The sequence below is a fragment of the Seriola aureovittata genome, chromosome 9, assembly GCF_021018895.1.
Source record: "Seriola aureovittata isolate HTS-2021-v1 ecotype China chromosome 9, ASM2101889v1, whole genome shotgun sequence".
In the NCBI taxonomy this organism is placed as follows: Eukaryota; Metazoa; Chordata; class Actinopteri; order Carangiformes; family Carangidae; genus Seriola; species Seriola aureovittata.
Window position 1 is genome coordinate 20,138,130 of NC_079372.1, and position 16,110 is coordinate 20,154,239.

Here is a 16,110-nt window from a genome sequence, read left to right on the forward strand (position 1 = left end):
GGGGTTTTGGAGAGGAAAAAAAAAAGTAAAATGGTTAATTTAACTGTTCATACTAGAGATTCAAAATGGTTTTTGATATACACCGGTGAAGCTGACATTATTACAGAAAATAGACGGAAGATGTTCTTTTAAGTGCAGAGAGTATCACCTGTTATGGGGTAAGGAAACCTGCGGGGGGGGGGGGGTTCTTCATGGAGGACAGGTGATGATGAAGGAGCTGCTCTCAGCAGGATGAGCTGTGAATGAGGAGAGAAAAGTCACATACATCTTCACTTCAGTCACACTGACCGTTAAATTGCTTCTGAAAAAGGTTGTAAAAGTCAAAATTTAAATTAGGTAAATATCTGTTATAAACTGAAATAACATTTCCAACAGGGTGTGCAGTAAATGCGTGGTCTGGGTAACAGCTGTGAACCACAGAAGTCAGCTGTCAAATACCATTTTTCCTTAATGTTACTGTATAATTTACTGCTTCAGTTGTTGAAAGATCTTCATCTGACTTGGTTTCTCATTTACATTAAAGTGAATGTCTTTCCCATTCTGTTTGATAAAATGTCTTCCAGACATAGTTACCAAGTCCTGTTATATTTCTCTGCAAATTTCCGTTTTTTTTTGTTTTTTTAATTTATTTAGACTTTATTTCACCAGGCAAGATATCCAGAACAAATTCTTAATAATGACGACAGAAAACATTCGTAGGGGAGGAGGAAAACAAAAACACAAAGAAAACAAAAAAGACTAATTAATCAAATTAAACAGAAGTAAAACATCAAGTATTGTTTAAAAAAATATATAAAAATGGCCTTTAAAAGCAGCAAGAGACAAATTTGTCCAATTTTAGTGTTTTTTTGTAACAAATTCCAATCATCAGCCGCAGCAGACTGGAGGATGCGCTGGACGTAGAAGAAGAACGTGTATTGTGCAATAACTGACTTAAATAGAGGCATGAGTATCCAAGAAGAGTTTTATAAATGAGTGGAAACCAGTGTACCTTACGACGAGTATGCAGAGGAAGCCACATGACCAGAGAATACAGAGGGCAGTGATCTGTGTTGAACGGGGCGTTTGTAGCAAATCTATAAAGTCTGGAAATTGAAAATTATCACAAAATGCAGGTAAGTATTGATATTCATTATTATTGGAGCATGGAAGTTCTTCCTTGACCTTGTAAAGTGTAGTTTGGTAATATATCTATATATGTATCATATCCATGAAGCTGCTATATTATCATGATAATCACCTGTCGCTCCTGTTGTTCTATCTCGTTTACATTTCTGGGATTATGAGATTATGTTTTTCTGCAGTCGTTGATCGTATCGCCGGGAATCAATTAAAAATCTGAGAGAAAATGTTTTTTTCTGTCTCGCTGCACGTCTGCGATAAAGGCAGATGAAGGGGCGTCTCTCAATGTTCCTCCAAAGAGTTAATATTAGCTGCCTTTTCAACCGTGACTGCTCCATCACCTGTATGCTAATACTTTACCAGAGGTCAACTCACCTACACTACACACACATATAACCATACAGAGAGATATAACACAAGGTAAGTGTATCTGTATTTGTATTCTGCAGTAATTATTTTATTTTAAATCCTTTATTCTCGCCGTGTTTGTTTGAGTGTGTTAATCACCTCCAACACAAACATTTCAAGGGAAAATGAAGAACCTGCACGAAGTTTCTGGGAGTGAAACAGACAGAGGGAGCAACAACCAAGAGCGAGAAAATCAATCTGAGGCATCCCATAATAAGAGTCCGCTCCTCTCTGATCCATGGAAACCATGCCGACGGCCCCGTGCGATTGTCAAAGGTCAGACTGAAGTGTGAAAATCATTAGTGTCCGATCGATGCCGACAGAATCGATACGTCACAGAGTTGCTGTTTCGCAGCCGATCTCTGTTTCGTTTGTGACGTCACACAAGAAGCTGAGTATTATTGATTATTGCTGAGCTCAAGGACGACACAATCAATGCCATCGTAGATTTTTATATAATCGTGCTATTTAAATGTGTATTTTTATTAATTAAGAGTCAGTGGGAGACAGACTGTGACTGTTTTCCTCAAAGCTGATTGATTTTTATGCTTCATTAATAGTCACTGCTACTGTTTAAATGCTCTTCACATGTGCTGTAATTTCAGCTTCATATTATTATTTTACTGTTAAATGACCTTCATGTGGTCCATGTTCTTCTGTTATCTCTGTATCTGACCACAATCCAGATTAAGATCCTTAGAGTCTTACAGCCCATTTCCACCGAACAGCCTCGAGGCAACACGTGACCTTCAGCTTTTAAGAACCTTGTGAAGCTTCGGCACGAGGTTCCTCTTTGTGTTTCCGCCGTATTTTACAAACCAGTCATTTTATGTAGTGTTTGATCAGTGAGTAAAATAAGTGGTTTGTTATTATTGTCATAATACACATTCACCTTTTCACTTCTAATGTCTGACTCCAACTGGCCTCCTCGAGCCTAATACTTATGACCATAGACATATATACGTCGCCAACTCACCGCCATATTGGCCCCGGCAAGACTGCCCTGTGAACAAACAGGAATAAATGGAGGAGCGATAACATTTATATTTCTCCAGTTACTTAGAATCGCAATAGTTTAGGCTGTAATCACTGTTTTCCATGAGGACATATTTATTTTTACTCCACGTACATCATAAACCCTCGAATATAAGAACGACTCATTGAAACGTTATAGAGCTTTTTTTTTATCCATAAAACCCCACAGCTCCTCCCGTTTCCTTACACTTGTTTACAGACCCGGTCTTGCCCGGTTCAATATGTGCAGCGACGTAGACGTACGTTTCAGCGGCCAATGCATCGTCTACACACCCACACCCACACCCACACACCCACACACACACATATACTGTATATATATGAGTCTATGTTTATGACAGCCTGGAACTGTGTGTGTGTGTGTGTGTGTGTGTGTGTGTGTGTGTGTGTGTGTGGTCAAACACTGACTGAACTGAACAGAGAATGAATCCTAATGACTTTGGTGATTCCTGTGACTTTGCATGTAGCGCCACCAGCAGGCCACCTGATTTATCAAAATCTACAACTTGCACTGGCACGAGGTTCCCAGATGAAGCATCCCACTGACTTTGGCTGGTTTGGGAAGTTTTAGCATTAGTTCCTAGATTTAGCTCAAGGAACGAAGCGGGTGGAGAACAGTGGAAACTAAAGCAGAATCCAAGAGAATGGCCTGCAGTGAAAAAGAGCTGTTAGAGGGCTCAAGCTGGACGCTGCAGGCATATAATTCCCATTTAGATAATGTACAGTGCACAATATCAGGCTCTGCAAATGAATGCAGTCCTCCAGCCACTTATCTTACAATCTCTGTATTTCAGCATCAGTTTTTACCCAGAAAACGTCACTTCACAAACAGTATTTCACTTTAATGTCTTTCTTTTTTTTTATCTCAAGTATCTGAGACACAAATTAAACTATTGAAGGCTAACCCACATTCATGTCTCCAGAGCGTCTGCTGCAGCTGAGGTGTTGCTTGGGAGCAGTGTGTGGGATGGAGTGGTATGGCTATGCTGCTCTCGGCATTTTGATGGCCTTTCTCAGCTTCCTCATGGACCTTAGTGTAAAAAAGCTGCTGACAGGTAGAGACACGAACACACACACACACACACACACAGAACAATGAACAGAGATGATTGATCTCTCTGTCTCTCTCTCTCACCTCATTCGTAGCTCACCAGTGGCTTTATACGAAGCTGGAGGGCAATAGTCTGCTGCAGTTCTTCTGTTGGACACTTTACCCATCATGCCTCTGTGCTGTCGCGTCATCCTTCTCCCACAACATCTGTCCCTTCTCCACAGGTCTGTCCAGAAAGGCGCAGCTACTCTGAAAGCTGAAATAACTTTAATTAATGATTTAAACTTTAAAGTTTGTTAAAATGAACTAAAAAGGAAAATACAACATATTTTTTAGACATATTTATAAATAAAAAGACGTAATTCCACAACGTTCACACACTTTCTTTTTCCCCTCTGTGTCTTCACAGAGAGAGATAGAATCATCTTTCTTTTCTATCTAAAGTAAACGGCAATGAGAAAAAGTCAAATGTGATCCTATCTTTAAAATGCAGTGAGCTGTAAAGGGAGATGTACATAAGAAAAGTCAAATACGATCTTATCTGTCTATCAAAGATGTAATGTAATTCCAGGAAGCAGGGAACTTTCTTTGGGTTCATGTTTACAGTCTGCATCTGTGCACACCACCGAGACAAAGCTTTCAGAGGGACCCAGAAAGTAGAAATGAGGTTGATTGATGTGACCGGGTTCTCCGGAGAAATCTCACCAAACTAGAGACGTGGCGTCTAGTTATGACGGCGTTAACACAAACTGAATAATGCTTCTTTTTAAATTGTGTTTTTTTGTTGTACCGATTGTCCTTTAAATCTCCCAGAAGAGCTTTCCATCCTCCTTTACCCTCTATCAAATTATTCTGAAATCATTCGTGGATTCACTTTGAATAGCTCTTATTGAACTTTTTGATTGCTTCAGTGCGTCCTGTTGCTTGTTTCTCCTCAGGCTCGGGGATACCAGAGGTGAGAACCATGCTGGCCGGCATCAAAATGCCTCATTATTTGTCTCTCACTAATTTGTTCACCAAGTTCCTGGGCCTTATCTGTACGCTGGCAGCCGGCAGCACCGTCTTCCTGGGCAAAGTGGTGAGAGACGTCTCAGTATGATTGTTTGTAATACACAATCTGTAGCTATTCTTTAAAACTGTGTGTTTATCATCAGGGTCCATTAGTGCATCTTTCCAGCATGGTGGGAGCGTACCTGAGCAAACTCTGCTCTCCAATACGAGACAATAAGAAGGTAAAATCATCGTAAAGTCACCATGTGCCAATCATTGTTGTTATATTTAAATATCTAATTGCACATATTATATTACTATTTATTATCTATCTTTTTTGTGGTATTTGATATTGACATTTTGCAGTTTTCTTTTCTTTGTGTTGTCCACAATACTGTAATACTGCAAATCTCCCCACTGTGGGACTAATAAAGGATCATCGTCTGACAGTACAAATCTCAACAGTAATAAAGGATCTACCCTTAAAAAGGGACGAGCTGGGGAAGTACAGTGGAGTATTAAGCAGCTAATTAACCAGATATTTCCCTCAGGAGTTGGTGGAAACCAGAACAGAAATAAAAGGAGATTGAATATTGGATTTATCCGACACTTGACATGTTGTAAAACATAACAACACAATTAATGCTTAAGTTGAGTGTGTGCGTTCATGCTGAACCTCGTAGCCGGTAAGAAGACCTTGAGTCCAGATTACAGGAACACACATCCAAACTCTCTTCAACGAGTGCTGAGCACAACACAGAGTATCAAGGTAAAACACTGTAGAACCTGCAGAACCACCATTAATATTTCATATTATTACTACGTGCAAATTACAACCTACTTCATCTCTGTGGCCACGGTTACTTCCCTCTTGGCAAACCAATCATTGCTGGTTGATGTAAAACGCACGGTTGCCAGATTTAAAACTCAGTTACACTGCGAAATACAGAGAGTTACCTGGTGCTTTATCAGCACATTTAACTATTAATGATTCATTACAAATAATATACTACATTATATGTTTAAATATATATTAATGAAATAGGTCCAAGGTAAATCTTGCTTTAAATCAAGATGCGGTTTGATTCGTATAAACTGGAGAAGCAGTGAGTTTTCTCCCCAGGATGTGGGACAATAAGAAAAAAAATCATCACGTCCGTTATTGTAACGTACTGTTGTACATGAAAAGTTCATGAATCAGATGTTACATTACAGATTCTTTGTCTTTTAGGACAAAGCAGCTGGAGAGATGCTGGTTGTAGCAGCTGCGGTTGGGGTAGCCAGCTGCTTCGGCGCGCCCGTCAGCGGTGAGAGAACCAGCTGATGTTTGTTTATCTACTCGCTCTACGTCTATCCTCCTCACACGGGTCTGGTTAATGTTTCCTCCGTAACCTTTGAAGAGCAAATGAGCTTCACATATTTCCTCTTCCCTTTTATCCTCCCTCACACCTCTGCTCCTCCGTCATGTTTACATGTTCACCTTTTCCTCTCACCTCTTTCTCCTTTCATCTCCTCTGCCCTATATTTTGAGGGGGGGGGGTTTAGCACCTCAGGTTCAAACTCCATTTACACTCCAAGTTTAAGATAAATTCAAAATGTGATGATTAACATAAAACATGAATCTATTAACACCTGACTTATAGCAATATACTGTTTATACTTGACAATACCTTCTGCTGTTTGTCTAAAGTGACTTCATGTGTTTCTGTTGCCCCCCCCCCCTCCTGTAGGTGTGTTGTTCAGTGTGGAGGTGATGTCTTCTCACTTCGCCCGGAGGCATTACCTCCCGTGTTTCTTCTCAGCCACCTGCGGGGCGCTGACCTTCCGCCTGTTCTCAGTGTGGAGTGGGGATGCAGGTAATGGAGGCCCTGGTCGCCCCCTCATGGTCAACAAGGAGAAGGTTCACTGTAGAGCCGATGGCACCCAGCCCTGAAGAAAAAGGGACCACAAGCCCAGTAACGAGTTAATATCAAGGATATATATATTCATGTGTCGGCTGTACTATATGGCCAAAAGTACACAGACACCACTTCCCACTACATGATGCGTACACACAAAGACCATGCACACGCCATTTTCCCGCACATAAATTGGTCATTATAAACACAGAATGTGTCGCCTCACAATCATACACAAAAAGAAAAGACAAAATCAGCCGATACACGTAATTTAACAGTTTTGCAATTTACACGGCAATAACAATTTTACATTTCAAAAACAGAAATGATTGTGTTTGTGCTCAATGTTTAATATCTTTATTGTTTATTGTGAGTCATTCTGTAAACAGTTTCATACTGTTTTAATATTCACTAATCACAGTGTTGGAGCCTCATTAAGATTCTCTAGTCCCAATAAAGTAAAAAAGGACTTTACATTTACAGTGATTTTTTTAATGTCTTGTCACGACATTAACAGGAAACATCAGCTTTGGCAAAATTAGCAGAAACACTTAAACAGATTGTAAATTTCAGTAAAATATGTGCAATAAATTGAAGGAGACTAGATTCTGAACGTCTGCGGGAGAAATAGGAGGGATAACTGATGTTTGTGTTGTGTCCTCAGAGACTCTTCAGGCGTTGTTCAAAACTGATTTCCCCACTTCTTTACCTTTCTACCCACTGGAGATCCTGCTGTTTGCTTTCCTGGGGTAAGTTTATTTATCCATTTGTTTCCGTCTTACAAATAAGAACTGACATTTGATATTTATATTCATATCAGTCACAATGAAAATCCTTTGACCAGTTCTGATGTGTTTTCCTTCCTATCTACTTGGCATTTAGTTTTTTTTATTCATTCAATCATTTCCTGGCCTCCTCCTCCTCCTCCTCCCCCCTTTTCACGACTTCCCCCAAGTCTAATGACTTCCAATAGTCTATTGCTGCCCGGGTTAAAATAAGCCTCTCGTCTCTCATTGTGGATTCAGTTGGCTTTCTGTCTGGAAACAGGCTGCTGTGTGGAGCCGTGAGCTGCTGCTACCTCGCCTGCCATCGGTGGATCCTGCAATTTACCAAAACAAACCCAGTCTTCATCAAGTTGCTGACGTCAGAGTGAGAGCTCAATCCTTACAATTTCAAAACCTTATAGTGACGCAGTGATGAGTCACCAGCTGTATAAGACAGACTTTGAGTCTTTTATTGATTCAAGCTGATTCAACGGCCAGTGCCCCTAAAAAATTTTTTTTACCATAAAATCCATTAAAAATACTGATATTTTGCATCAACTTTAGAAATTTTTATATATAGCAAAAAGAAAAAAATTATTATCTTTTTAAATAGAAGAAATCTGAGCGAAGTAAAATGTTGTAAACCTTTGATAGCATCAATTGGAAAAAGAGGAGAGCTGGTCTAGTGCTAATGTTTATTGTCATGATGTCACACATAGCACTCAACTTATTAAAACTAAATTTCAATTTGAATTACCAAAACCAGAGTGACATTATAAGAACGGTGCCTGTATTTGTGAACACCTCTCTGCAGGAAGGGTCTGTACTCAGGCATGGTGGCCTTCCTCCTGGCATCTGTGACGTTTCCCCACTTTGCTGGACAATACATGGCGTCTAAGGTGGGCATCAGCAGCAGGCCCTAATTTTTGTGGATGCAACTAATGAGATGGAGCCATACTGGATATAGGAAATGTGAACAAACATTACTGATGTACTTAACGCTTTAACAGCATTATCAACTTGTATTAAACCAAGCATTTTGTAAATACTCACTAGGGCACAAAATGTGTAATAATCCACTGCTAAAAAATAGTCCCCAACAAATAGGCCTCCAATTTATAGCGACCTTCATAGCTACACATTTCCTGTCACCATTTCCCTGTTTCAGCCCATTTGAATCAATGAATACTGGGTGTAAACTCAGAGGTTATGAACGAGGCTAAACTCTAGAGTCCTCCACTGTCTAAGGAAATGACTTTAGCCAAGCTAGCAATGTGGCTCCATGGATGGCAATGTTTGTCGTTGTCGTTACACAACTGTGTTAGAATTTCCCGGAAATTGTTGCATGAGCTTCAGTTGTGCTTTTTGTTTAGTGCTAATTAGCAAACATTAGCTTGATAACTTGCTGAGCTACAAAACAAACATGTTCAACATTATCTTCTAAATATCATCATGCTAGCATTGTTAGCATGTCTGTAGACTCTTTATTCTTCGTTAAAAATGAACCTTTATATTTGAACAAATGGATTTGAGCTGAGCGCCACAGACAAAGTGAGAAAATAAGCCAAAAAATATACAGTAACGCTGCCTTATCATTTAATGTTGACCTTTTGTTTCATATTAAAGTAATCTGAATGAGTTATCTCCTTCACAGTACACCACGAAGCAGCTCCTTACCTCCTTACTGGATAGCAGGCAATGGAGCTGTCAATCCCATAATGCCTCTGTGCATTCAGAGCCCGAGCCTTTGTTGGAGTGGACCTCATCAGGGAGCCCTGTCCACCTCTCCTTGGCCTTCTTTCTGCTCATGAAGGTACAAAGAATGCAAAGGCCAATTAAGGAGTCTTTTATCTCTGTCAAGCTGCACTGATAACCACCAGGAATCACAACAAGGATCCGGGCTCAGCTACTCAGGACTCCTTTTGTTCCTTTGGGTCACAGTGACCAATAATTGACACACAGTGATTGACATTTTCACAACAGAGTAAGCAAGCTAAAAACTGTTTAACCTTTGAGGCTGACATCTCATGCTGCCTGATGCTCACTCGCAGAAACACTGCAGGTGGACGGATGAATTTTGCGATTGTTAACGGCAAGAAACCTCAGCAGCAAACTAATGGCTGAGTCACTGGTATTGATGAAGAAAAGCATCAACCACTCACATTGTCAATTTGCGCTCTAAGCGGAAGGAAAACCTTGTTTACGTTTCCGCGTTGTGAACTGTCTCTTCGAGCAGCTGAAGTAAAGAATCTCTGATGCTTTAACACTGGGAGTCACTTTCCCAGTAGAACCCATTTACCATGACAGCTTTTCCTCCTATTACCATATGCTAAGGTAGAATGGACATGATTCAATATTCATTTGTGCACTGCAGACATTTCCCTGCACACAGACAGTGACTCATCTGCAATGTTACTATGTGCTATAATTGAGCTGTTGTGGCTGTTCAGATGTTTCATAGATTTCACAGTCTGTGTCTCTGTTGTTGCTTCTGAGATGTGGATGTTGGTCCTCGCCTGCACTCTGCCTGTGCCAGCTGGATACTTCATGCCAGTCTTTGTCTATGGTGAGTGAAGGGAAAGCTTATTTTGCAGGAATAACTGAATGGCTCGAGTTTTAATTCAATCGCGGGGAATTTGCCTCGCTGCATCCTCTAAAGTAAAGTTTTCCCTAAACATAAAGAAACTACTCTGGTGTTTTTCTTTTTTCTAATTTCTGTTTTCTAGGAGCAGCTTTGGGCCGATTGCTTGGAGAAGTAGTGGTTCGTGTGCTTTGCAGTGGAATGACTTCAGGCCAGCAGTGGGTTTCCATTAATCCTGGGGGCTACGCACTGGCTGGTAGAAAAACAATAACAGCTTTTTGGAGCTAATAGCAATGACATGTAGACTTGCCTGCAGATGTACAGTGTTTATCACCCTCTTCCATGTACCTCCATTCTGAATATTGCACTAATCAGTGTAAGGTTTTGTAGGCCTACATCCTCCAGGAGCCAATATTTTATACCAATGTCTATAAATTTGATCATTATGTAAACTTATCCAAAGAAGATGTAAATATTTACTTTCCTCAGATTGTTCATTGTACAGTGGGCTCCACAAGTCTGCAGTATCAGTACCTTAAGTTGCACTTTAATATGTTTTCTGCCTTGAAGGTGCAGCAGCACTATCCGGGGCTGTGACACACACCTTGTCCCCAGCTCTCCTGGCGATAGAGCTGACTGGCCAGTTCAGCCACGCTGTTCCGGTTCTCCTGGCCACCCTCCTGGCGAATGCCCTGGCTCGCTCTGGGCACCGCCCATCTTTCTATGACGCCCTCTCTATCAGTAAGAGGCTCCCACATCTGCCCTCGCTGAGGAAGGCATGCCCCTGGTGAGTTAAAAAACAGTGTCAGGCTGATTGAAGGATACCCTCGTTTTTGGATGATCAGCTGTTAAATAGTTTCAGCACAGTCAGAGATATGGCCCATGTTTCTGCCCATGTGTGCCAATAGTGGGCTCATCTGCTGACAGCTGAGCACGATAACACTTAGGTATATGTGATGATAAGCCTTTGGCATTTTCTAAGCGTAAGAACCAAATCTGCAATCCTAATCCTAATAATTCATTCATTCATTTTCTACCACTTATCCTCTAGTAGGGTCGCGGGGGGGCTGGAGCCTATCCCAGCATCTTTTCGGGCGAGAGGCGGGGTACACCCTGGACAGGTCGCCAGTCCATCGCAGGGCAAACACATAGAGACAGACAACCATTCACACTCACAGCCACACCTATGGTCAATTTAGAGTATCTCATTAGCCTAGTCCCCATTTGCATGTCTTTGGACTGTGGGAGGAAGCCGGAGTACCCGGAGAGAACCCACACTGGCACGGGGAGAACATGCAAACTCCACACAGAAAGAACCCGGAACCTTCTTGCTGTGAGGCGACAGCGCTAACCACTGCACCACCGTGCAGCCCTAATCCTAATAATATTATCAATAATATTTTTTGTCAAGCAGTGAAAATTCTCATGCAGCACATTTCTAACTGTACCATATACTGCTAATAATGACAAGCATACTTAAGTGAGTGGGTGGCTGTCTACTGTATAAAAGAATACGTGTGTGGTCTCATTTATAAAGCACCTTTAAACCTCCTCTAAAAGATGAATATTGGTAAAAGGAATCATTCTACTTAACACTTAATATCTACTTAATACTTAATATTTAACTCATCAACTCAAAAGGTTTATTAACCAGAAATTAGCCCTAAATTTAAATAAAATAAAATAAAATAGTGGTAGCTATAATTCTGTTAGCTATCCAAGCAAATCCCACATGAACAAATACAGAATTTAAAGATTTCTCTTCAGTAGGTAAATATTCTACTAAATGTCCATTAAACAAAAAATACGGCAAATCTGCAATTAATAAATTAATTAACCAATTAAACGTTCGCACCTTTACCTAACACACTCTAAAGGATTCAACAATATAACATCACTCATACTCTAATGGAGGGCATAATCAAATTATATCACTATGATCAACAAAAATGCCAGATTCTAACGCCTCTGATAAAGGCCTGATCGTGGCTAGTGTTCATTCAGCCAATCATGAGAAGACAGCCGCTCAAGGTGACCATCCATGAGACTAAGTTACTCCTACTGGGAGTCCAGATTACCTGGTCACCCAGTGCTCTACCTGGTTTCCTCTCCTCCCTCGGTGTAGGCTGAAGACATCCTCTACTGTGCTAACGGGAGGTTAGCGCCGAAGCTAATGAAGTCCAGATACACTAGCTTGGCGGTAGCGTGGCTGTTAGCTTAGCCAAAACAAACACAAAAACCCGCGTTTAACTCAAAACTGCGGCGACTGCACTCACAGTGTCTCTTTGCTCACATTAAAATAATCTCACAGCCATAAAGTTCATGTAAATTGAGCGATTTTTCGTCCTCTCCTCCCGAGAGAAAGGAAAACAAGCGAACTACTCTCACACAACCTTGCTTCACCTCTATTGTTGTTTTCCCGCCCACCAGCCAATCAGTAACCAGGAAATTTGACGTTGCTTTTTTTTTTTTTTTTTTTTTACTTCCATTTATTTAAATTTAAAAATGTACAAACAACCAGACATACCAGTTCATTAAACAAAACAGACGAATAAGAATGTATCCAATAAACATGTAGAATACTGATAACAAATGTACTTTTTGTAAGAGGTAGAATGCAACAAATTAGCATGCTAGGTTTTGGTTTTAACGCCTCACCAGTTCAGACAAACTTTAGTGATGCATTCACTGTCACCTGTAAATTACCATATTTCCTAAATAAAGACAAATTCTAAGTTTACAGACAATTAAGCACAGGGTTTATGAACAAGTTACCAAGGAGTTACACTCAGGTAGAACCAACAATTGGTCAAAATTGGTCCAAAATAGGTCCATTGTCTTATATTTGAGCTAAAAGCGGTTGAACCGTTGAGACTGAAAAGTTTTGTGATATCTGATTCTCACTCATAGTAACGCTGCAGGTGGAAAGTTGGATGTCGTGATTCTGAACAGCTAAAAATCTCAGCAGCCAGCCAGGAAATAGCTGAGTCACTGTTACTGATTAAGAACCCCATCAACCATCCACATTATTTTCAATTCGTGCTCCGAGGAAGAGAAACCTGAAGAAAAATTACGTCTTCAATATATGTGGACATTTTTGAATTGAAAACAGTTTCTCACACCTGTTCATGTAAACCATCTCTAATGCATTAAGCTCTCTAAGAAATGTACTTTTTCCAGACGGTAAATCTGCCAGATGATTCACTTACTAAGCACTCAGCATGAAAGTATTCCTCAGACTAACCCCTCGAACACATCTCATGGATCACCTTCTGCTAGGCACCTAAAACTACTTGAAAATATTTTTAGAATAAAGTAAACATTTTCACTGCTGGTTTGTAGCTCTTCCCTGCAGAAACTACACCAGCCGGGATTATAACACACTGTAACTGCAACCTTAGGACCTCAGTTTACTGTTATCTGCTCTTGTTTGTGTCTTTTCTTGCCAACATTAAAATCTAATCGTTAATTTAGTGAATTCTTACAACCCAGAAATAGCTTTGTAAATGCATTAACCTCGATAAAAAAAGAATCATCTGAATATTGAATTGTCAAATTATATATTGCACCTGTTCGTTTCATTTAACCTCAGCTGCTTTTGTTTCCAGGCGTGACATGAGTCCTCTCTTCTGCAGGCTTCCCTCCACACCAGTCGGACAGGTTTTAGGAGCGAAACCAGAGCAGCTTCAGAAAGCAGCTGGGCCAGCGGAGGTTCAGCATGTTGTCAACACCAGCAGTGAAACACAAATCCCTGTGGTGGACTCACATGGTGCGCAGACAAAAATATTTGATTATCCCCCCTAGTCTTGTAGGAAATGAATCATGTGCTGTTTAATTCTTTTATAAAAAATAAAATATATTTTATGTATTGGAGTAATGGCAAAAAAAATCAGCAGGATCCTTTAGAAAGATTCTTGGATTCATACTGGTCAAACACAGATATGACACCACATACACCACATAGAGCCCCTAAAAGTAAAACAGACAACAATCAGCGAAATAGTGAAAAATTGTAACCATTACGAAAGCTGAAGCAATTCAGCAGCATGAAAGTGCCTCGATAGGGAGCTGACAAGTGTGAGAAAATAGTCAATCGGCCAGCTGAGCCCTTCTGCAGCAATCACCATGAATGAATTTTTAAGTTTGCAACAGACGACTAGCAGCCCACTAGAGAGCCGCACACACTCTAAACCCGTATCACCGACTGTGGCAAAGAAAATTGATTTTTCTCTCTTCCCTCCTCTGTTGAAGAGACGCAGATATTACTGGGGTTTGTTTGTCGATCGGAGCTGCTGATGTTCCTGCGTCACTCTCAGACTGAGGTAAAAGACTGGATGGAGTCAGACGGGTAGCTGCAGAGTTCAGAGGGAGGTGGACGAGTGAAATGTCTGATGATGTTTAAAAGGCATGACATGTCTTTACAATCCGTTTTGACGCTGACTGAATGTGGAACAGCTCCAAAAAGAGGATGGGAGCAGGATGTACAGACAGGAAAATGGCTCATTTTATGACACCACACATCCATTTTAAAACATGGTGCAGTGACAGACAAATACTTGAGGAGAATAGAAAACAGATTGATGAGACGCCCCAGGCAAACACTGAGGAAGGTGTGAAATCAGTTTTAACTGTGAATCACAGTTTCTCAAGTCATACTCAGTGTCGTCACATGAAAAGATTTCATCTGACAGAAACCTCACACAAATATGAATCTGTTTGTGCTGCTCTTCAGACTCCGGAGAAACATCTGGACGAGGTCTGCTGCATTCACCCAACCTCTGTCCTGTTATCACCTCACAACACGGTCCAGGAGGTAGGAAATGTCATTGGGTTGGATCAGTTAAAAGGAATAGTTTGACCCTTTGGGAAATACTCCTATCTGTTTTCTTTCTGAGACTTAGACGAGAAGATGGATGCAACTTTCATGTTTGCGCATTAAGTATAATACTGAAGCATAGAGGCAATTAGCCTTGTTTACTGTAAACAGAAGAAGTAGGGGTAAGTGGCTACCAACAACAATAAAACTCATTTTGTTTCATGCACAGACAGAGAAAAAAAATAACTGGATAATTGTTGTTTATCACAAAACACTCGAAGCCCATTACTCTCACTAACACTGCAAGAAGTCGCTTTTCCATTTCTGTCTATGTACGACAAGAGGAATACAAAAGCCACAACATGAATGCAAATTAAAAACAGAAGTGAGCAGTGGTCTGTCTACACTAATACTATATGAATAAATATTAAAATTAAAAAAGTGCGACAAAAGTACATAAATATGAAAATATAAATACAATAAAAAACATTCCTCATTTGTGACAATCACACAGCGACATTTAGCAACGTTTCAGTTACTGGTCAAACTCTCTTTCCCGTCTCTCTACACTGTCCTGTCAGCTAAAGGCCGAATTGTTCCAGGTTGCTTATAGCTGGCAGATGGGCAGACAATTTCTTTCTTCACTTATTATTTTATGCCCTCATTTAACAGGACAATCAATCAATCTCCTCATGTAACAGAGAAGAGAAGAAGAGAAGAGAATCAATCTTCTCGTCTGATTCGCAGAAATAAAGCATATTTCCCAAAACGATAAGCAATTTGTTACTTCCGATCCATTTTCCTCTGTGTCCTTGCAGGCCCTAAATATCCTGATTGTAGTCGGAGCGCAGACTTTATTTGTCACAGAGAGAGGACGGTTGGTTGGACTCATCACATGGCCAGAGGTAATGAGCGTTTATGTGTTATGTGCGTGCTCACTATAATCTTTACTGACATCTTAATTATGCATACAGCCTGATTTTGTCTCGTCCACACACACACACACACACACACACACACACACACACACACACACACACACACACACACACACACACACACACACACACACACACACACACACACACACACACACACACACACACACACACACACACACACACACACACACACACACACTTTGCAAACAAGACCACTTCCCTGTATGGATTTGTTAATATCATGCAGGGGTTGGGAGGCAAAATGGATACTTATGAATTCAAAGCAATTTCTTTCTCCCCCTCATCCCTTCCCCCCTGCCCCTCCTCCCTCTCTTTTTCTATTTTCTCCTCCAGATGAAGAACATATTGGAGGACTTGGCCGAAGAAATCTAAGCAGTGACACACAGGAAATAAGCACATCCTTTGACCTTTTTTTTTAAGCATGCATGAATCCATCTCTGTCTGATTAGCTTGTAACAAAATCCTCTAATAATGATATCACTT

At 40.6% G+C, this 16,110-nt stretch overlaps 1 protein-coding gene and 1 long non-coding RNA gene across 2 annotated transcripts; one reads left to right on the forward strand and one right to left on the reverse strand.

Annotated features, from left to right (window-relative positions):
• Positions 1-1,655: 1,655 nt before the first annotated feature.
• Positions 1,656-16,097, forward strand: clcnk (chloride channel K). The gene is made up of 19 exons (XM_056385788.1): positions 1,656-1,806; positions 3,489-3,620; positions 3,712-3,840; positions 4,555-4,694; positions 4,771-4,848; positions 5,838-5,913; positions 6,337-6,462; positions 7,169-7,253; positions 7,552-7,653; positions 8,083-8,167; positions 8,923-9,081; positions 9,765-9,834; positions 9,995-10,105; positions 10,420-10,636; positions 13,485-13,618; positions 14,101-14,171; positions 14,582-14,662; positions 15,484-15,570; positions 15,961-16,097. Exons 1-19 carry the CDS (start codon positions 1,656-1,658, stop codon positions 15,997-15,999), a joined length of 2,073 nt encoding a protein of 690 aa, XP_056241763.1. The 3' UTR covers positions 16,000-16,097.
• On the reverse strand, positions 6,788-10,524 carry LOC130175351 (uncharacterized). Its single transcript, XR_008828726.1, has 3 exons — positions 10,454-10,524; positions 8,946-9,069; positions 6,788-7,603 (listed from the first exon to the last, which is right to left on the reverse strand). It is a non-coding gene; the product is annotated as an uncharacterized LOC130175351 (long non-coding RNA).
• Positions 16,098-16,110: the final 13 nt, after the last annotated feature.

Bases quoted from the DNA above. Each gene is read 5' to 3' on its own strand.
- clcnk (XM_056385788.1), top strand. From the start codon at position 1,656: ATGAAGAACCTGCACGAAGTTTCTGGGAGTGAAACAGACAGAGGGAGC. The intron at 7,254-7,551 runs GTAAGTTTATTT...GTCTGGAAACAG, and splicing joins CTGCTGTTTGCTTTCCTGGG to GCTGCTGTGTGGAGCCGTGA. The intron at 10,106-10,419 runs GTAGAAAAACAA...TCTGCCTTGAAG, and splicing joins TGGGGGCTACGCACTGGCTG to GTGCAGCAGCACTATCCGGG.